This window comes from Bubalus bubalis, chromosome 24 (assembly GCF_019923935.1).
Source record: "Bubalus bubalis isolate 160015118507 breed Murrah chromosome 24, NDDB_SH_1, whole genome shotgun sequence".
NCBI classification, from domain to species: domain Eukaryota; kingdom Metazoa; phylum Chordata; class Mammalia; order Artiodactyla; family Bovidae; genus Bubalus; species Bubalus bubalis.
In genome coordinates this window covers 38,277,539-38,298,188 of record NC_059180.1, presented here as the reverse complement: position 1 = coordinate 38,298,188, position 20,650 = coordinate 38,277,539, and the positions used below count along the sequence as shown (strand labels likewise).

At 46.4% G+C, this 20,650-nt stretch overlaps 2 protein-coding genes across 12 annotated transcripts in view; one reads left to right on the top strand and one right to left on the bottom strand.

The window, feature by feature from the left end:
- The window catches only part of GLYR1 (glyoxylate reductase 1 homolog), a 31,850-nt gene extending 25,270 nt beyond the window's left edge, over positions 1-6,580 (bottom strand). For 4 of the 9 annotated variants that reach the window (XM_044935873.2, XM_044935874.2, XM_044935876.2 and 1 more), the window contains exons 1-3: positions 6,460-6,580; positions 5,348-5,384; positions 4,348-4,427 (exon numbers count right to left, since the gene is read on the bottom strand). In XM_044935873.2, coding sequence (XP_044791808.1) covers positions 4,348-4,427; positions 5,348-5,384; positions 6,460-6,497 — 155 coding nt within the window. In that variant the 5' untranslated portion in view covers positions 6,498-6,580. Of the gene's footprint in view, positions 1-4,347; positions 4,428-5,347; positions 5,385-5,778; positions 6,425-6,459 lie in introns of those variants that run through there. The other 5 variants (XM_044935875.2, XM_044935872.2, XM_044935870.2 and 2 more) reach the window with 5 other exon arrangements.
- Positions 6,581-6,726: 146 nt separating this feature from the next.
- UBN1 (ubinuclein 1) overlaps positions 6,727-20,650 on the top strand; it is a 33,210-nt gene continuing 19,286 nt past the window's right edge. For all 3 annotated transcript variants that reach the window (XM_006054907.4, XM_006054906.4, XM_025274700.3), the window contains exons 1-7: positions 6,727-7,433; positions 10,664-10,951; positions 14,156-14,242; positions 14,803-14,898; positions 15,227-15,361; positions 16,050-16,153; positions 16,801-17,239. In XM_006054907.4, coding sequence (XP_006054969.4) covers positions 10,703-10,951; positions 14,156-14,242; positions 14,803-14,898; positions 15,227-15,361; positions 16,050-16,153; positions 16,801-17,239 — 1,110 coding nt within the window. In that variant the 5' untranslated portion in view covers positions 6,727-7,433; positions 10,664-10,702. The remainder of the gene's footprint in view (positions 7,434-10,663; positions 10,952-14,155; positions 14,243-14,802; positions 14,899-15,226; positions 15,362-16,049; positions 16,154-16,800; positions 17,240-20,650) is intronic.

Below are 20,650 nucleotides of genomic sequence, written 5' to 3'. Positions count from 1 at the left end.
CCTCCATCTGGATTTGGTGAGAAGTACTTAGTAAATAACTCTCGGCCCCCCTCCCCCCAGCTTAAAGCAGTCACAGAGGCTGAGGATTACTGAGTTGTTACAGGTCCAAGTCTAAACTATTCAGAAACCAAGACACCTCCCCTCAAATGCAAATCAAAAGACCAAAAAGGTCACAAAACAGGTAACAGTTTCAGTTAATTACAAGCAATGACTATCATACAGATGTCAACAAAGGCTTGCCTATAAGATACAGAAAATTTTTGTTTCCAAAACTGGACAACATTCCCCAGTGCTGGATAAGGCGCTCAAGCTGCACCACCGACATGGCCAGCCACTGCTTTCCACGCCCGTCTCCACGAGGGGCCTGCCCCCTGCCCCCGGGCGCCCTGCTGCAGCCGTGGAGGGCGTCTCACCTGAAGGGCCGGAGCCGCTGCCAGCGCTCTCGAGGATCGCGGCTGTCCAGCTCTGGCAGAAGGACACTGCTGGCTCAGTTCAAACAGCGGGGCAGCGGCTCTTACTCCCTGCCCGGCTCAATCCTTCCACCATTACATGGTGTTGGAGGCAGGGAAAGTGGGTCAGTCAGGCGACAAGTGAAAGGGGGATGCTCAGATGGGTCCAACCTGCCGTGCCCCTAATTACGAGGCACAGATTTTTCTACAAGTTACTGATACTTCAGCACTCACTTAGACACCTCACAACCGGCCTGTCCCACCTTATATCTAGCTTGATGTAAAAAGAACTTCAGGCTGGGACCTCGGACATATTATCACTTAAGTCCTTAAGTTTCCTGCCTCTCAGTTTCTGTATCTGTTGAAAAATAAGAACCGGAACAACTACCTTGTTTCCTGAAAGGGCTGTTGTGAGGATCAGATGTGAAGGCTGCTATAGAAAGAGCTGTTACGGACTTACACAGTTTGCCCACAGTATTCTTTGAACTGGTTTGTTTTCCGTGGGTTTTGCACACCTGCAAGCTGAATGAACTCCCTCCATTCTGCCATCCATGGCCACTGAAGAAACTTTGAAACCCTGAGCTCAGTTTCTGCTCTGACGGGCAACCACCTGTTCAAGGTGGGCCCTCATGCACCAGAGATTTAATCCTGGGCTGTGGTCACATGGTGGAGTTATCTTCCCCTCTGCATTTTCATGAAACAGAAAAGGGCTGTGGGCAGTTCCCATGTAGCGACCCAGGCTCAGAGAGCGCAATCCGGCCATCTTGTTAAGTCCTTCCTGTCACAGGGGAGGCTGGCTGGGAAGGTCTAATCCTCTCTTCCTTTTTGTGAGGGGGGAGCAAAGTCAGGAATGAACTCTGTTGCCATCCTGGTGACATCACTCTCAGGTCCTCTCTTCTTGGTTCTCTCTTTCAGTGGGAGAGAAACACAATTTTCTAGGTTTTGGAAGGAAGAATAGAAAAAAAAATCAGGTTTCTAAAAGATAGGAACATGTCCACCGAGGTCAGGACACGGTGACCAACAGAGCCTCCAGGATGTGCAGGAGCAGGCCTTAAGTGGAGGTAGAGCCCGGCTTCTGCCATAGCCACTCACAGCTCTGTCCATCACAAAGCAGTTCTCACCCCTGAAGTCCACTTGCACTTCCTGTCTGGACTGTATCTCACACAGCCCTCCTTACACACAGTCCTAAACACAGCCCTCCTAAACAGTCACACAATGTTTATTCTACTCACGGTGCCCTTTGTCAAAACACCTGAGGATTTATGGTCAAGTCAGTGTTTATCTCCTTAAGGTCAATTATTTCATCAATTCTGCTCAGGTTCTTTCCTCAGTTTTTGCTTTTTCACATTAAAGACTTCTCTTTCTCACCTGACTTAGTCCCCTTTCCTGATATTAATTCCATCAGATTGTATCAGGAGCACAGACTAGACAGCACACAGTATCCCTGTCTGGGACCAATGTAGTTTTTCTATAAAGGTGAAACAATGTAAAAATAAGAAACAAAGAATAACAAAACAAAACATCAGCCAAACAAAAAAAGGTGGCACAATGTATCATTTTGTGTTCAAAGCCTTTAAGGTCACAGACCACCCGTCTCAAACAGATCCTCCACATCCTACCCTACCATGGGCAGGGTCCTTTTCTCTCTCCTATTTTCTTTACTTAAAGCCACCTGCTTCTCATCAACTTTTTTTTTTGTAACAGATCTAACCCTAACCCAATGTTTGTTGAACACCTGCTCTATGCCAACCAATACAATGAGTAAGTGATGCTACTTTCTCATAACTGTCGGGTAGATTGTTGTCCCCACATGTGGACAAGGACCCAGAGGCTTAAAAGTCAAACAGCCCAAATCACAGAGCAGGTGAAACTGGTATCTGAATATACATCAGGCCCTCTGTCACCAAAGTAATCTGCTACTAAGAAACAATCTGGAGATTTCGCCTTCAGAAGATACAAAGATTCTAAACTCTGCCTCAATGCTGACAGCTAGTTAACTCTTCTCTGGTTAGAGAAGTGCTGGAGATCCTTCCTTTGTTTCCTTTCACTAAGGCAACTGCTTAGCCACAAAAAGTCAACATGTTAGTCCCCTCTTAACTTAATGGCTTTTTAGGAAGAACAGTATCAAGGAAGTTTAGAAGGCTAAAGATACTGTATCTAGCCACTGCTGTGTATGGTGTGTCCGCTTGCTTATGAGTCTCCTCAAAGAACTTCTTAACATCATCACCATCACTAACATGCTATTTTCGTGTCCAGAAAGCACATCCTTTTCACTGGCTTCACTGGTCTGCCTGGCTGAGTGCTTGAGTGCTGAGATACACTCAGCTCCCATTTTCTGTGTCCTATTTATACACAGGGACAGTTTATTTTTCTAGACTTTCAGCATGTTAAAAATTATCATAAAAACACAACGGCTTTCAGGTCCCCTGTAAGCTGTTTAACTCTCCACCTTCTATGAGTTTCCATTTGTGTTCCAGACTGGTGACTTCTTCATTTAGCTAATCAAGGTAGGCCAACAATATTGCCCTGCTCTCCTCAAGCACAGGTTCTTTACCTTTGGGAGGAAGTCTTTCTCTGTCCACATGTTCAACTTATCTCCCAGTGGTTTATGGTATCCTCACTGCCTGGAATGCCCCTACTATTCCTTTCCAAATTCTACCCATCCTCCAGAGTTTGATCCAAATCCTGTCTCTTCAAGAAGACTCTTTCGACCCCTGTCCAAATTTCTCCCTGCTGTTCTCCATTTCTCCTTGTTCTAGAATCCTTTAATAATTCCACTCCTTCTACACTTGGTCCCATCTGAAGTGTTTATGTCTTGTTACCTCAGTTCCCGGAAGACAGGGACCATGGCGTTTGCTTTCCCAGAAGTTCTCTTTGGTGTCTGGCTACGCATTCAGTACTCGTTTTATGCACCCAGATGATTTTTCTCATGACGTGCGCGGCACTAGCAGAACATTCCCTCTTCCAGACTGTCTCTGGCTCTCACAGCTCTGGGCCAGTGACTCCCTTGAAATATTGCCACCAAAAGGCTGCTAAGTTGGTTTGAGACAAGCACTGGGGCTGGGTATGTTGGTACATGTGTGTATGGTGAATGCAGACATGCCATGCAAACTCTAAACCAGGATGAGCACTCTGACACAAAAACTTGCTAGTGAAGAATACCATTTATAAGAGATTTTCCTATGGAATATCATATATCACTTTCTACAAGCATATATTTTTCTTCAAACCCAAAGCTACATTTTCCTGTAAAAACCACATATACAAACACAATTACTTAGAGAAATTAAACCATCTAGCTAGAACCAGGCAATCAACTTGATGGAGTGATGAGAAAGCTAAACAAGTCACTGGAAACACGAAAACACATTCCTCCCTTCGTTGTGATTTATTATATGGCCTATCAAAGAATCTCAAATTAACAGTCCTGATTTCAACCCTAGAACACATCTGGTTAAAAAGCTTTACTGTTACAATGCTAGATCAAATCATCTAGTTTTACAAGAACAAGGCTAAACAACTACTTTTATTAAGACAAAAGAAATTTTAGCTTTCACTGTATAACTCATGCCCGAACCACAATGATAAACAGCCATTAAAAGAGAACCAGACAAAAACAAAAGGATCTGCCTGGAGGGGAGAGGCGTTGAGTAAAGAGATGGGAGAACCTATCTCAAAGAGGTGATCACATCTAGAAGGCATTGCCCTATTTTTCAACTGATGTGTGGGAGATAAGAATAACACCTTTTATTTAGGCAGAAACCAGAAGTATATGCCATTTTCATAGACCATGATAAGACTGAATTAGGAGTCCGAATTAGAATATTCACAAAGCAGCTTCAACCCAGGGAAACTCCCAAACATAGGGAAAGTGAAACTCTTCGTGAGCACTACTCACTGATCTTCTGTTCCAAAAAACTTTACAAAGAAGCATTTCTTCCCACGTGGTTTCTTTAAGTCCTTGGGTGGGTTAACAATCTAGAGGATGAAAGAGGAAAACAAAAAGTTTTCTTCCACAGTGATAAGTTGGTAAGAAAAAACATGAAATAAAAGAAATATGTCTTAAAAAACAAAACTAAACACAGGGCCTAGTTTATGTCCAAACCTGGTGCTTTTCTACTGAGATACGTGGAAATCTGCAAATATTCCAGGGGTTCCCAACATCTACTAAAGATACAATATCTCTTTAACTAAAATGACCCTATTGTAAAAGTATTACTCCCTGCAACATGACCCTGTCATCACTGAAGAAATATACAGGACACTCCTGAAAATTCTTTTGTACAAAAGAGTTGAGACAGGTGACAACAACAGTGACGAATAAATAAGGCACTGCAAATGCCATATTGCAAAGACACAGTCTAAAGACATTTCCTGGGCTCCAAGCAGGAATATAAATACAGAACATTTGGAAAGCTATGAGGATCGCCTCATGCAAAATGTGGAATGCCAACTTCTGCAAAGATGCACTGGAGCAGCACATATGGTAAAATGGAAGAAGATTTAAACTTAGTTGGGACAAAAATACTTTGACTTTTCACTAACCTACATTTAGATTTTTTTTCTTCCCGGAAAGTTTATTTTTTTCTCCTTTTGTTCGATTTATGCAAAGCTAAATTCAAGTCATAATGGATTTTCAGGATTAAAAGACTTTATCAAAAACCACTTCTGAGTCAAGAAATAATAATTCACTGCAGATTAAAAGATCTGGTTTATGTATACTGCCTTTTCTAAATAAACTGATACTAAAGAAAAAAAAAGAAAAACAAAAAACCCGTGTGTTACTTAAATAAGCCCAGTTTAACTCAATGCTAGAGTCTGTGGGGAATTCCATCTTACATGCTCCCCCTTCTCAAAGTCAACTTCAGACGTTCTTCCTTCAATAGCAAGACACTCACCTTTCCCGGCCAAGGAGGATACCGGCCGAGTTTCCCCCTAGAGAAAACACAGAGAGTCAGCATTTGCTCTGGAAAAGCAACTCCAGCTCCTTCAACACACTCAACATGCAATTTATTTTTCCTAAACCTCCACCTTCACCCTCCACTGCCAGACTAAAAGCTGGCAACAAGGAATTCTTAAACGTGGCTTCCACAGCTGGGCCCAAGATGCCCAAATTCCTCAGAAACGCAATGCAAACAAACAAACAAACAAAGAAATCGAAGACTTCGGTGCGCCGGGTATGTGCATCCTTCTGGTGACGAGGAATACAGAAAAGCCAAAACAAAACCACCGAGAGCCGTCTAGAGCCTGCCCGTGATGTGACGGGGGTGGGGGGCAGCTCGCTCTGTAAACACAAGACTTCCCCTTCGCAAAGTCTGGTTTAATTCACCAGTGTGGCTTTGACAAAACGCTAAGAGAAGCCCTTCCTCCGGGTCGAAGAGACGAGCTGCGCAGCTCGAGGGAGGCGGCTCCCGTCTCGGTCCGGGCGGTTGTCCGGGACACAGAAGCTGACAACGAGAGGCACCGGTCACTGCCAAGCCTTCGGTTGTAATGGAGAAGTGTCCCCTTCATTTCTTCAAAGCGCAGCGCCGGCAGTCAGCTTTCGACACCCCCGGGCCGAGCCGCCCGCACAGGTGGGTTCCGTCGCGCAACGCGGGTGTCGAAGCGCTTTACCCAGACGAGACGGCCCCGCGGGCTCCCAGGCTCTCCTGCTCTTCCTGGGAGCCCCCCAGCCCAGACCCCGGGGCGAGGAATCGGACGTCCGTGGAAGCCGCGCGGCGCCGGGCACTCTCCTCACAGTGGGCCGCCACGCGTCCGGGTCCGGAGCGCTGCTCTCCCCGGGCGGCCTCGGTGCTCGGAGCTGGGCCCACCGCGGCCACCCTCGGCCTCAGTCCCCCGGGGCCAGGCTGCCCCTTCCGCCCGGCTTCACTCCCAGCGCCGGCACCTCATCTCGACCTTTCTCCACGACCTGGAGCGCGTAGAAAGGCCGCCTCGGGGCGGGCCACACACCCCACGCCCGGGGAAGCAGCTCCCCAGCGCACCGCTCTTGGCCCCGGCCGCCCGGACTCACCACACCAAATCGCCGAGCCGCAGACTCACAGCCGCCATCTTACCACCCAACCACCGCCGACGCACGGGCGGTCGGGAACATCAGGTCGCTCCGGCGCCGCCCATTGGAGTGAGGCGGGCCACGTGATAGGGGCCGGCCATCCCCCCGGCCACGCCGCTGCTCTGACGTCACCGCGCCCGTCGGGGCTTATTGGCCGGCCGAGCGGCACGTGACCTGGGCGCCGCGGTCTCCGCGCGCCGGATCTCCGAGACTCCCGGCTCCTTTCCCCCTCCCTCCGGCTCGTGACAACGAAGCGCCGCGGTCTGAGGCGGCGGCGGCGGCGGCGGCGGCAGTAACGGTGCGGCCGGTGGAACGAGCGAGGGAGCCGGCCGTGCGGCCCGCCCCGCCCCCGGGCCCTGGCCTCCGGCGCCCGCCCCGACAGCGCTTCCGTTACGGCCGTTAGTCCGGCGCGGGCCCCGGGGCCGGCCGCGTCGGCGCGCCGGTAGCTGCCTTGACGGACTTTGGCGCGGCCTGGAAGCCAGCGCTCCGCCCGCGCCCGGGGCCCCGCGCCCGCCGGGCTCTGCGTGGTCGCTCCCGCGGGACGGACTGGTCCTTCGGGGCGCGCTCTCTAACGGCCGGCGTCTTGCGGGAGCCGCTCCGAGCTTGCTTCCGCGCCGCAAGTTCTCCCCGGGGCGCAGCGCTGCCCGCCGCGAGGTTCCGAGTTGCCCGGCCGACGTGGAGCCGGCGTCTCTCCGCTTCCTCCTGGGCCGGCATAGCCGGCGATCCGCCCCCTCCTCGCTCCGCTCACTACCCCGGGCGTGCGGGGGGACCCGGCCATGGGCCGCGGCGCGGGTCGGCCGCCCGCCGGGAGGCATGGCTCGGGGGCCGGCCGCTAGCGGCGCCGCCGCCCGGGCTCTCGGGCCGGCATGAAGACGGCCGCGGGGGGCACGAAAGCGACCCGCGGGGCCGTAGGCTGCGTTGCGCCGGGGACAAAGGTGCGTGTCTTTGTCGGGTTCGGGCTCTCATGTCAGTCTTGTTGTAGTTTGACACTTTTGGGGGAAGTTGGGAGCAGGATGTTTTTTGACAGCAGGAAGGCAGCAGATGCTAAGGCGTAGTTTATCAGTGAGTTAAGACTAAGCCGTTCAATGGGGAAGTGGGGACAGCAGTTGAGCACAGGCGTGTGCCTACACGTCAACAGCCCAGGTAGAAAATAAAAAATTTTTAAGATCCCCAGTTCTAGTTGTAGAGCCCAAAGAATTCAAGGTCGATGTTGACTTAACTTAGAATCGGACTTTTATTGAGCCATCCTATGCTCAAAAAAAAGGTGGCAGGTCTACACTCTGTCTCCCAAAGGTATATTGGTTGTAAGAAGGGGGTTTTAGCGAACTCGCGGCCCGGTTTCTCTTTACAGTCAGCTTCCTCTAAGTACTAGTTTCAGGACAGCTAGTTTCAGGAGCTGTCATTCACTGGTAACTATTTCATGTTGTTTTAGAGACTAGACCGATCTTTTTTAAAGCATATTTAAGTTTCTAGGAAATAAGAAAATTAAACACATCTTCCTAGTTTAAGAACTCAATTTTTGAGAAATTAAAGAATACTTTTTAATGACTTAGTGAAATTTACGAATCGTACATCAGTATCAGACTGAACCCTAAGGACATTTGCGATAGAGCCGGGAACATGGTAATGAGTAAATATATTGTCTAATATTATCTTGGTAGTTCTAGCCAATGCAATAAGACATGAAACAAAAATAGAACATTATTTTTCAGAAAGGAGGAGACAAAATTATTATTTCTGTGATAGGATAGCCTATTTTGAAAAACAGAATTAAGGGAAAACCATTAAAATAGTTAGGAATTCATTGAAGAGACTAATTACAAAATTAGCATTCAATATTTGGTGGATTTTTCTAAATTTCACCAATAATCAGTTTGAAAATATGATTGAGAGGTTATATAGAAACAACAAAAAGTACCATTCCTTGGAATAATCTGAGATACAAAAGGAGGCTTGAATTTCTTGGATAACCTGCGTTGAGGTTTTTTAAGAGGGGTGCTTCCATTTGTAGAATACTGTGCTTTTATTTAGAATTAAGAGTCAACTCTTACAATTGAGTATTTAAATACTTAAGCCTCTTAAGCTTTTTAAACAAATCTTGTTTATAAATCTAAGAATGTATACATAAAAATAAACATTTTAGATTTTTTCAAATATTTGAAAAAAAAATTTGACTTTTGACAGTTTCAATTAAAGCACTAGTTTAATAGATTCAGTTCAGTTCAGTTGTTCAGTCGTGTCTGACTCTCTGCGACCCCATGAACCGCAGCACGCCAGGCCTCCCTGTCCGTCACCAACTCCCGGAGTTTACCCAAACTCATGTCCATTGAGTCAATGATGCCATCTAACCGTCTCATCCTCTGTTGTCTCCTTCTCCTGCCTTCAATCTTTCCCAACATCAGGGTCTTTTCAAATGAGTCAGCTCTTCACATCAGGTGGCCAAAATATTGGCGTTTCAGCTTCAACATCAGTCCTTCCAGTGAACACCCAGGACTGATTTCCTTTAGGATGGAGTGGTTGGATCTCCTTGCAGTCCAAGGGATTCTCAAGAGTCTTCTCCAACACCACAGTTCAAGTTTAATACATTAAATTCTCATAAACAATGAACTTTTTAAAAAATAAAATTTCTTTGAGTGTTTTAAACTGCATTTAAAGTTCTATATGCTTGTTCTCCCAAGTACCTAAAACTTCTAAAACAGTGAACTTGTAAACCTAAAGTTAAATCTTTCCAAGGCTTAACTCTTGTAAGTCTAATAAACTTATAGATGTAAGTCAGGTCTTTTAAAAACACACTTTCAATTTTATATTTTTCTAAGGATTTCAAATTAATAACCACGAGATGCATTTTTTACCATTGGTTGACTGAGGTCATACTATCTAAAATTTGGGCCAAGATAAGGTTACATTTTTAAATTACCTACTGGTCAGGCAGGGACCTAGTTAGCACTTCTATTTGACCTTTCTACATCCTCCATTGGTTAATGTGCAGATTCTCTTCATATGGTGGGACTTTGCCTTGCTTTTATGAGTGGGTACTTTTATGTCTTCACCTTGAGTTTGTTTCTATAATCCAATGCATCACAGATGTCGTGGGGGCCTTGAAGTTTCTTTTAGGGGAATTTTTTTGACATCTTAGTGCGTGGTGGTTTTTTTCTGCCAAAAACCAACCTGTTTTGCTGCCAGTTGCTTTTCTTCCTAATTAGAATTTTAAGTCTTCATTTTTAGATATTTTATTCCCTTAGCTGGTTTTATAGGTCACAATTTTATGGTCACAAAGTGAATATTGCATGTATACACATACACATAATGTGTACGGATACTGTGTGCATGCTCAGTCGTTCTGACTCTTTGTGACCCCATGGACTGTGGCCTGCCAGGTTCCTCTGTCCATGGGATTTTCTAGCCAAGGATACTGGAGTGGGTTGCCATTTCCTTCTCCAAGGGATCTTCCCCAATCAGGGATCAAACCGTATCTCTTGCATCTCCTGTATTAGCAGGCAGATTCTTTACCAGTAGTGCCACTGGGGAAGCCCCTGGAAGCTCTTTGGCCTGTGATATTTTGTCACTTTGCTGAGGCCCAAGTTTGGGTAGTGACAGACTGGTATGAGGAAGTGAGTCCAGCCACACTGCTCTTGAGACAGTGGCCTTAAACTTATCCTGGGGCGGGCAGAGCTTCTATGAACTGATGAAAACTTTGTCGTTGTGAAGAATGGCCCTACATGAAAGTAAACCGCTGGTGCTGAAAATAAAGAGGTTTTAAGAAGGAGATTATTCTCAGTCCGAAGTTTTAAAAAAAGTATATTGGATAAATTAAATGAAAACCAGTTTTCTTTACGTACCTTTGCAATTCTGAGGATTCTTTAAGGCTGTATCAGCATGGGTTCTCTCGTGTCAAGGATCTAGTGAATATGCATTGGACAAAATAAACAGTGATTATCTCTGAGTATAGGATTTGGGATGCTTTTCATATCTATATGAAGTTTTTTATATTTAAAGTAAATAGTATTTAGACAGAAAAAAGCAGTAAACGGTAATTAAGATAAATTTAACGATTCTTGACAGTGAATTTTTTTTTTTAAATTTAAATCTGTAAAACTGAACAGGAAAAAAAATCACCATTTTTATCATCTTGGTTTGACCTGGCTCTTGTTTTCAATGTTAACAGAAGCCATGCAGTGACACCCGCTAAGACTTGTTGGTAGCCATGTCGGAGCCCCACAGGGTCCAGTTCACCTCTCTCCCAGGTTCTTTGAATCCTGCGTTTTTGAAGAAATCCCGGAAAGAGGAAGTTGGGGGAGCAGAGCAGCATCAGGACTCGGAGCCGGCTGCGGCCGCTGTTCGGATCACACTCACCCTCTTTGAGCCGGATCACAAACGTTGCCCAGAGTTCTTCTACCCAGAGCTGGTGAAGAACTTACGAGGGAAGGTGAAAGGACTTCAGCCCGCAGACAAGGTACACCATACCCGCTCTGCGGGTCTAATGCTCAGGGTAGTGTGCCAGAAGGGCTCCGGAGGGCAGAAGCAGCATACAGAGGCTTGGCCTCCCCCACAAAGCAAGCTCACGCACGGTCTGCCAGTTTTGCCTCTGGAGGGAAGGGTTAGAATTCTTTCTAGAACCATTTTCCTTATTTAGGCTAGAGAAAATGTATGGCACATCCAAGGCTAACTTGTATTATGGCTAATTAATACGAATAAACACCAGATTTTTTCATGCCAAGGCTATAAATTGTTGCATCGTAGTGTGACTAGCCCCTGCCTTTTCCAGAGCTGGAATTTCATGCTGGGCATTACTCTTTTCCAAGGGAATCTCATTGTGCCTAATACAAAGGCAGACAAAAAAAGATACAGACTGCTCCTCTCTTCTAAGCACAGTAATATTCTGGACAGTTTCTTTACTTGGATGGATAGAAACCTATTTTTGTGGGTTTTGTTTTTGTTGGGAGTTTTGAAGTTTTTTTTTCCCCTGCCAGAAATGGGCAGCTTTTATGGCTTTTGATAATCAGCTTGATTTCTTAAAATGTTTTTTAAATGATCTGTTTATTTTCCTAGCAGACTTGTTTTACGTTTTTAGTATGCAGCGTTGCAAACGTGTACAGTGTGGAGAGAATAATATAATAAGCCCCCATGTACCCATTACCCAGCTTCAGTTATTACTGATGTTTTGGCAATTCATTAACATTGCACAATTTTTTATAAACTTTTTAACTGAATTATGTGCATAATGAAAGTGCAAATGTGATAAACACACAACTTGATGGACTTTCCACGAATACCCCTGTAACCTGCACCTAGATTACAAAATACCACATTTTTGGGGCTAATAGAAACCCTCCTTCTTCCCTCCCAGAATATTACCTCAGCCCTCAAGGGTGACAACTGTCCTGATTTCTAATAGCTGAGATCAGTTTTGCATGTTTCTGTATTTCATGTCAATGGAACCATGCAGTTTGAGTAGGAGCTGGGTCATGAGCATTTATTTTAAGCACTTGGTGTAAGCCTGTGTGCTCTGCCAGCCTCTGTGGGAAAGGTGAGCAGGGTCCTGTGCTGGCAGCGTTCCAGTCTCTAGACTGGCTCCAGGGACATGGGGGTTGGGCTGGCATGGCTCACAGTGTCTGTCTGGGGTTGAAGAAATCATGCAGGTGCCTGACTCCTATGGGCCATGTTCCTTCAGTCTGATCTGTGGTTGTGCTCTTTGGGCTGCCTTTGGTCCGAAGGACTATCCACTTTTTTTAGATAAAAATGTGTTTCGTTAATAAAGATCTGATTGATTGAATGAAAGCCATTTCAGTCTGTGCCAGGTTGTATGAGGGCCAGTAGGTAGGCTGAGAAAAAGTAATTTCACATCCATTCATCAACTCTTCTCCAAAGTAGGAACAGTATCCTCTTCCTTGAGAGGAAGAGAAAGTAGCAGGAATTGGTGATTTATTTATGGGCTCAAACTAAATCAGTAGGTCAACTGAGATTAGAACTCCAGTGCTCTGATTTCACCTTTTGTGGGGTTCAGATGCCCTCCTCAACTGCAGAAAAATGCGTGGGACTTACACAGAGAACTTCAGATCCAATTTCAGGGGATTCACTTCTGGCATCAGGTTCAGAACTCCTAAATTACCCTGTCTACTCTGCAGCGTTCAAAGCACAATGTAATCTGACACATTTATATATTAACTCACTTAGCACGTGTGTCTTAGAATGTTAAGGCCCTGTGCTAGAATGCTGAGGACGAGTAAAGGTGGGGAGGCTGCTGTCCCCAAAGGAATGTCAAAGGAACTTTGCACTCTTGGAGATGTTTTAGGAGAATTACACCTACACAAGTAACAGGAATCACAGTGTGGTAATTGTTAAGTCTGGTACGAATACAGGCCCTGGAGGGCTTGGACAGAAAGGAGCTTACATTCCAGATGCTGTGTTTAGACAGAGGCAGACCTTCATGCATTCAGGAAATAGTGGATGACTACTGCTTGCAGGGCGTTAAGGAGTAAACATTAAATCCAGTGCTGCTCCAGATGAGTGGGGTTTCTTAAAATTATTTGAACCACTTAGGTTATATGTGATCATTGTAGAAGAAGTAAAAGTCCAGTCTTAGTGTTTTTGGACTCCAAAGTCTTAAGTGTATTTGATACAGAAGTCTTTTATTAAAATTAAGATTCCTTGCCATGGAAGCTTAAGGTCCAACTCTGTAAAATTTGAGAAAAAATAGTAAGGTTTATGGAGTATAAACTTTGGAAAACTACTTGAAAATATCTGGAGATAGTATTGAGATTGGGAGGGAAGGGAGATTATTGATCCTTCAAGATAGGCTTCCAAGGAAAAGTAATGGCACAAACTTGGGTTTGACTATTGATAGCACTGAGAGAAGAATAAGTTCATGCCACTCTTCTAACCACTAAGGTTGAATAGCTGTCAGGAGCTTGTGCTCAGTGGGTTCTTAACCTTTCTGAGCCAGTGGCTGCTTTGCAAGTCTGGTTGAAGCCTTTGGACCTTTTCTTAGAATAATGTTTTTAAATGCATAAAATGATTTTTAGTATTACAAAGGAAACCAGTTATATTCGAACACAGTTTTACACGGGGTGAGCATCCCCCGACTAAACTCCCTTTGCCATATTTGGAACACTATAGGACCTAGTACTGGGAGAAGGCAATGGCACCCCACTCCAGTACTTTGCCTGGAAAATCCCATGGACAGAGGAGCCTGGTAGGCTGCAGTCCATGGGGTCACTAATAGTCGGACACAACTGAGCGACTTCACTTTCACTTTTCACTTTCATGCATTGGAGAAGGAAATGGCAACCCACTTCAGTGTTCTTGCCTGGAGAATCCCAGGGACGAGGGAGCCTGGTGGGCTGCCGTCTATGGGGTCGCACAGAGTCGGACACGACTGAAGCGACTTAGCAGCAGTAGCAGCAGCAGCAGGACCTAGTACTGCAGTGGGTGACTGTAGGTATTTAATCAAGTTCTGTTGAGTCTCATGAATGGGAATTTTACTTTCAAACAAGTAAGGTAAACACGGATGGGGAGGTAATATGTATTTTACCTTGTCTTTTCTGAAAAAGTTGTTTTTATTATACAGTTTATCGGTGTGGAATCAATGAAGGTACAATGAATAGCTTTGTGGGAACTTTTTTGTGAATCTTATTTTTGTGGAATGGTCTCTTTACAGAAGAAAGATCTCTTGGATCCTTTCAATGATGAAGAAAAGGAAAGGCATAAAGTGGAGGCCCTTGCTAGGAAATTTGAAGAAAAATATGTAAGATTTCTCTCTTGGGCAACAGAACAACCTTGTCGGGTGGGAGAGGTTTTCAGACATTTTCATATTCCTTTAGTGGTTTATCTAATCAACACTAATGTGAAACGAGTATAGAGCTTGGAGAGAACAGAATGAAGTTATTAAACAAATACATTAAGGTACAGAAAGTGCATATGGCAGGAACTCGTGTGGCACTAAATGGATAAATAAACATAGAGAGGCTTTTACCCTTAGAATTTATCCTGAGAATAAGTATATTGATGCAAGGCATATGAGGCCATTTAGTTCTTTCTTCAGTCTTAGGCCACTTTATGCATTTACAAATCTGTTCTATTTTGAAAGGTCTTCAGGGAACAAGGTTTTGGGGGATGTGTAAGAGACTGGTCCAGTGTTTTATAACCTTTAGTCATTAGCTGTTAGAGTTCAAGGCAACAATTAATTCTCTGTATTAAAAAAGTCCTGTGACCCTGGGCCTAAAAATTTGTTTAAAGTTTAGATCTTGTGTTGTATGTTCCTATCACAAGTATAAAAACAAGCATGTGATCTATTTTAAATTTTAGGGTGGAAAGAAACGTAGAAAAGACCGAATACAGGACTTGATTGATATGGGTTATGGTTATGATGAATCCGATTCCTTCATTGATAACTCTGAGGCGGTGAGTACTTAGTGAGACCACTGAAACCACCAGAAGTGGGGCACCCAGGCCCCTACTGACAGTGCTGGAGCTGGGGGTGGGTCAGTGGGGGTGCCCATGCAGTGGAGAGAGCTGCTCTGAAGGGACAGGAAGTGACTCCTTGATCTGGGCCTCTGGTGATCAGATCTGTGCAACACACCTCCTAACTTGGACATTGGTGACTGACCGGAAGCATACCTTCGTATGCTGTCTGAAAAGTGACAGAGGAACATCTGTTCTGTCAAGATGCAGTCCACACCTGTCGCCGTAGCACAGGCCTTGGAGCTGACCCACGTTTGTTTCCCTTCAGTATGATGAGCTTGTTCCTGCTTCTTTGACTACAAAGTATGGAGGATTTTATATCAACTCGGGGACCCTGCAGTTTAGACAAGCGTCAGAATCTGAGGATGACTTCATTAAGGAAAAGAAGAAAAAATCTCCCAAGGTTAGACCATTGCTTGGTTTTGGACTTCAGAAGTGCTTTTTGACATGCCTTTATGAGATCAGTAGGTGACTTGCCCGAATCTGTGCGGTTTAGGATGGCTCAGGAGAGTGGCGGAGAGGCACCAGCTGTGCCGAGGTTGGCGGTTCCCTTCTCACACGTGTGCCGTGACCCTGGAGGCTCAGTCATGGTGTCCGGGCCTGTGTCCCAGCAGGCTTGGCGGGGACTCGCTCCTTGAGGTGGCCCCAGGGCGGGGACGAGGGCTGTGATGGGTGTGGAGTGAGGGACGTGTGCACCAGCTCACTGTGTCTCATCTGTGGACATTAGAGGACTTCACCCCAACGAAAATGAGTTAGCCCTAAGATAAGCTTATTTTGAAGGCTATCTGTGACTGCCTGGGTGTTTAAAATGCGAGGTAGGCCCCCACACAGCTCATTTTAAAACAGAAATGGTTCAGGCTGCCGAAGGGCCTCTGTTGCCTCTGGCCCGGGTTTCCTAGGAGCCGCTGTCAGTGGGAATGCTGTCCTGACCTGCAGGTCTGTGGTCCAAGGACTGAGCTGAAATCGTGTGTTCGTGGAGGAAGTAAGACAGCTCTCAGGATGTTCCCCGGGCGGAGAAGGCCAGTGCTGCGTGGTGCACTTGCTCCCGGAGCTCGGGAGCCGTGTAACTGTGCCTTGTCTTTAATTCTCAGAAGCGGAAGTTGAAGGAAGGTGGTGAGAAGATAAAGAAGAAGAAAAAAGATGACACTTATGACAAGGAGAAGAAATCGAAAAAGTCCAAGTTTTCCAAAGCCGGGTGAGAGGCAGCAGCTTCTTTGCTAGGAGGACTCTGCACCGTCAGGGCCGCCGGGCCGCACACCCACCTCCTCACAGCCTCGCGGGGCCGCGGGTCATAGTGCCACGCGGCCTTGTCGGGGCCCTCACGTCTGTGTGTCGGGCATCAGAGTGCGCTCTGTCCCGCGTCAGTGTTGGCGGGTCTCTCTGTCACTGTGTGGCTGCTGACGTTCCTGTTCTGAGCACCCTCCTCTGCCCCCGGTCTCCTCTGTCTCTGTCCCCTTTGTCTTCTTTAGTCCTGCTTCCTCAGCCTCCGTCTCACCCCAGCCGCCCTCCAAGTTGCTGCTGCTCCTGCTTTCTCCCTTTAAATGTCTTTCTTGCCCCTCCTGTTTTTCCAACCTTTTGTTTCAGCCTGGCAGTGGTTTTAAAAAACCCATCGGATGTTTAGCATTTTGTGTTACTTTTTGCTAACCTGTATTCAGTCTCAAGCTTTGGTCCCAGCAAGGAGGAGCTCCGTGTGCCAAGAGGAGGGTGAGGAGTGACGGGGTGGACTTGTGGCTGAGGTTCCCGGAGACCTTTGTTCTGGGAGCGGGGCTGAAGCCCCTCTGGAAATTTCCCTTGCGAGGGGTCCTGCAGTCTTAGTAACCGACTTCTCCCTTTTACTTCCAGCTTTACAGCCCTCAATGCCAGTAAGGAGAAGAAGAAAAAGAAGTATTCTGGGGCTTTGAGTGTTAAAGAGATGCTGAAGAAATTCCAAAAGGAGAAAGAGGCTCAGAGAAAGAGGGACGAAGAGCATAAGCCCATAGCAGTGTCATCAGCGGAAGCTCAGGGCTTGCGGGAATTGGAAGGCGCCTCCGACCCTTTGCTCTCGCTCTTCGGCTCGGCCTCTGACAATGACTTGCTGCAGGCAGCCACTGCCATGGACTCGCTGACGGATTTGGACTTGGAGCAGCTGCTCAGTGAGTCTCCAGAAGGAAGCCCCTTCCGCGATATGGATGATGAAAGCGATTCCCTTGGGGTGGGACTGGACCAGGAATTCAGGCAGCCCTCTTCCCTTCCCGAAGGCCTGCCTGCACCCCTGGAGAAGCGCGTTAAGGAGCTGGCTCAGGTATGGTGACATGGAGTGGCTGGGCTCTCCTGGAAGCGATCGGGCGGATCGTTGCTGGTCCCGAACCACTTGCAGCTCACGGCCCAGAGCAGCCCTTAGCCAGTGGGCACTCCCAGTGTCTGCTTTTCTGGGCTTTCTTCCCACCCCAAGCAAGGGCACAGGGTCAGCTCTGCCTGTCCTTTTGTGATTCCTTCACGTTGGAAAATTTACTTTCTTCTGGAGAGATTTTTCTCTCCTCCTTCGTGCCTATCAGACTATCCTTCCTTTTGTGTGACAGATACTCATGTTGGCAGCAGGCAGCTGAGGCAGAGATACATCTCTTTAGTAATCTTCTAAGGTTTTGAACATTCATAGACGTTTGCAGACATGTTGGGCGTGGGGCATATGCTTAGTTGCCACTGGGTTTAGTGTTAGGTAGTGATTATAGGCGGAGAAGGCAATGGCACCCCACTCCAGTACTCTTGCCTGGAAAATCCCATGGATGGAGGAGCCTGGTAGGCTGCAGTCCATGGGGTCACACAGAGTCGGACACGACTGAGCGACTTCACTTTCACTTTTCACCTTCATACATTGGAGAAGGAAATGGCAACCCACTCCAGTGTTCTTGCCTGGAGAATCCCAGGGACGGGGGAGCCTGGTGGGCTGCTGTTTCTGGGGTCGCACAGAGTCAGACATGACTGAAGGGACTTAGCAGCAGCAGCAGCAGCAGCAGTGATTATAGGAATCTGGAATTGTGATAAGTAAGAAGGGCTGAACCGTAAGTGCTGTCCAACAGCCCCAGGTTAAAAACAGTAATGGTCTTTGGAAAATAGCGGACATTCCGCCTGTTTTCCCCCTGGGGATGGGGAGTTGATCTAGTACTAGAGCACTAAGGACTGTAGATTCCGTGATCCATGAATACTGATGATAAGCCAAGCACGGGTCATTAGTTACAGTGTGTTTTAGTTAAAATACCATTTCACCTTGGACATCATGACTTGTGACAACCCTGGGGGCACTTACACTCTAGAGCTTAAGTTTTAAACCAGTGACTCTCAGTGTTTCAGAATCTCTGTTGTGTATATTAGTCCTCATATACACTAGGACCAGGGCAGGATAAATGTTAACCACTTCTGCAAATGATTTTCTCATTTGCAAAAAATACTTGAACATGGCATGTGAAATAATTCAGACGTCTTATTCAGAGCTCTGTTCATCCTTATGGAATGAGCACAGTGTTGTTTGAATGTACCCATTTAAATGAATTATGCCCTGTCAGGATTCAGGATTTGTCTTAACAGGATGTTAAGGGAGAAATAGTTAAATCTGAACTTGGTGTGTATGAGTTTACTGTCCTATGGTTGCTCTCAGAATATATGTTAAAAAAAAAAATTATCTCTCCTTTTCAATCTTGTGGTTTGTAATCAGATTATCCTGTAGCTTCTGAAAGCCTTGAGTCAAGTCAGATGTGTGTGGCAGAGGCCAGTCATTCCTTAGAGGAAAGTTAAAGTGGCTCTGGATGTGTCTCTGCTTCTACCGCAGGGGGTGTCCTAGTCTGATAACTGAGAATCATTATTGCATTTTCTTGGGAAGGATGGAAAAGTCTGGTGGAAACAAAGCGGCATCATGTGGAACAGCGTTGGGTCGTGATGTGAGAAAACCTTCCTTTTTGGAGTCCGTCAGGTGGACGCCGAGCAGGCTCTCCTTCCTCAGGAAGTGCCGAGTCTCGGTTGTCTCTCAGGCGTGATGGAGACAGGTCAGGAGCCCATAGGTAAGGCAGGCTCAGGCCCTGGTGAGGAGGTGGTGACGAGACGTCACTGTACTGGCTTGAACGTATGTTCACGTGTGAAACTGTTACTTCAGCCATCACCTGGCCCTTCGATGCCAGCATTAAGAAACTTGGGAAATTGGGAAAATCCTGCCACTCTGAAAACTATTTGAACTCACTCTCTTTTCTCGCCTCTGTGTATATGTTTTTATGCAGTTGTAATTATAGTTGTGAATAATTGTTTTCTGCTCTTTTCACTTAATAAATATTATTATAAAGCCCTCATTTTTAATGATTGCATGACAAAGAAGGCTTATTTTAGAAAGTGACTTAACGCTGCTGTGAAGGCTCCCGGCGCTGGGGCACCTGGCGCCGCCGGCACATGCGCACGGGCGCTCTACCCCCAGCCCTGCCGTGAGAGTCCGCTGGCAGAGGGTCCTCCCAGGGAAAGACGCCTGTGTACACAGAAATTACACATGATTTTCAAAAGTCACGTGTGGATCTTTGGATCATTAATAAGAAGCCCTGTCCTAGATCTTGAAGTGGACATTATTTTTTTTTTTAATTTAAATTAAACTTGGTGTGTATAACTAACATGGGCAGTGTTTATGTTTCTCACTTTATTTTTCACTCCCTTCTTTTTCTTTTTTCTCTCCTTGCTTTGTTTTTGTGATACTTTGTTGAGATTTTAAATCTTGGCCCTAGGGGGTACATGTATCAGTTTCTACTGTGTCTAAACCCACCCTACCCCACCCCACAAATGTGGTGGCTTTCGGGGCTGCCTTCAGCTGGTAAGATAGCTGGGCGTTGGGACAGCAGGACAACAGGGCCTCTCCCGTCTCTCGTTCTGGGCAGGACAGTCTCGGGGTAGTATCTCCAGAAGGTGAAGGTGGAAGCCAGCAGACCCTCAGGCCCTAGCCTTGGAGGTAGTGTGCACCTCTGCTACACTGTGCTAGGAAAGTAAGTCACCAGCCAGCGGCCCCTCCCCTGGGGACCCCCGTCCCAGGACGGGAGAACCTGTGGGCCTGTGTGCGGTCCCCCGTGGTGCTGAAGCAGATTCCAGCGTGATGTGCGTCAGTCTCCCAGGGAAAAATATTTTGCGGTTGGAAGCAAAAATAAGATTTGTCTTCTAACTAGATGTTATTCTTAAAACTTCAAAAAATATATTTGAAAATGTACATGTGTGAAAGAGATATTCTGAGAGGGAGCACACCAGCACTGTTAGCCCACTTTCCACTTCCTACTCCCCTGTGCTGTGCCTGTTTATGGGCCCCAGGGAGCCCAGTGGTTTAACCTGACGGCCTTGCCCCTGTCTGTCTTCTCCTAATATGTGTTGGTTGCGTCTTTTGTCTTGGTTGTTGGAAAGCTCAGATAACGTTGCCCCTTGATAGGTAACTGTCTTGATAGAGTTTGGCAGCCACTCACCCTGCTCCGTGCAGATGACCCGTGTCTGTTTCCTCTTCATTCAAGCATAAAATGGAAAGGATAGTGATACTAAAAATAGAAAAGAAATGGAGACACATGTTGCCGACCCTTCTACCTGCTCACTGCTTACCCTCCTGTACAGTTAGAACCCTTGCATTGCAAAACTAGAGAGACACGGATTCATGGAGAATAAGATAGAAAAAAAAAACTTTATTTGAGACCTCCCTTGTGGTCCAGTG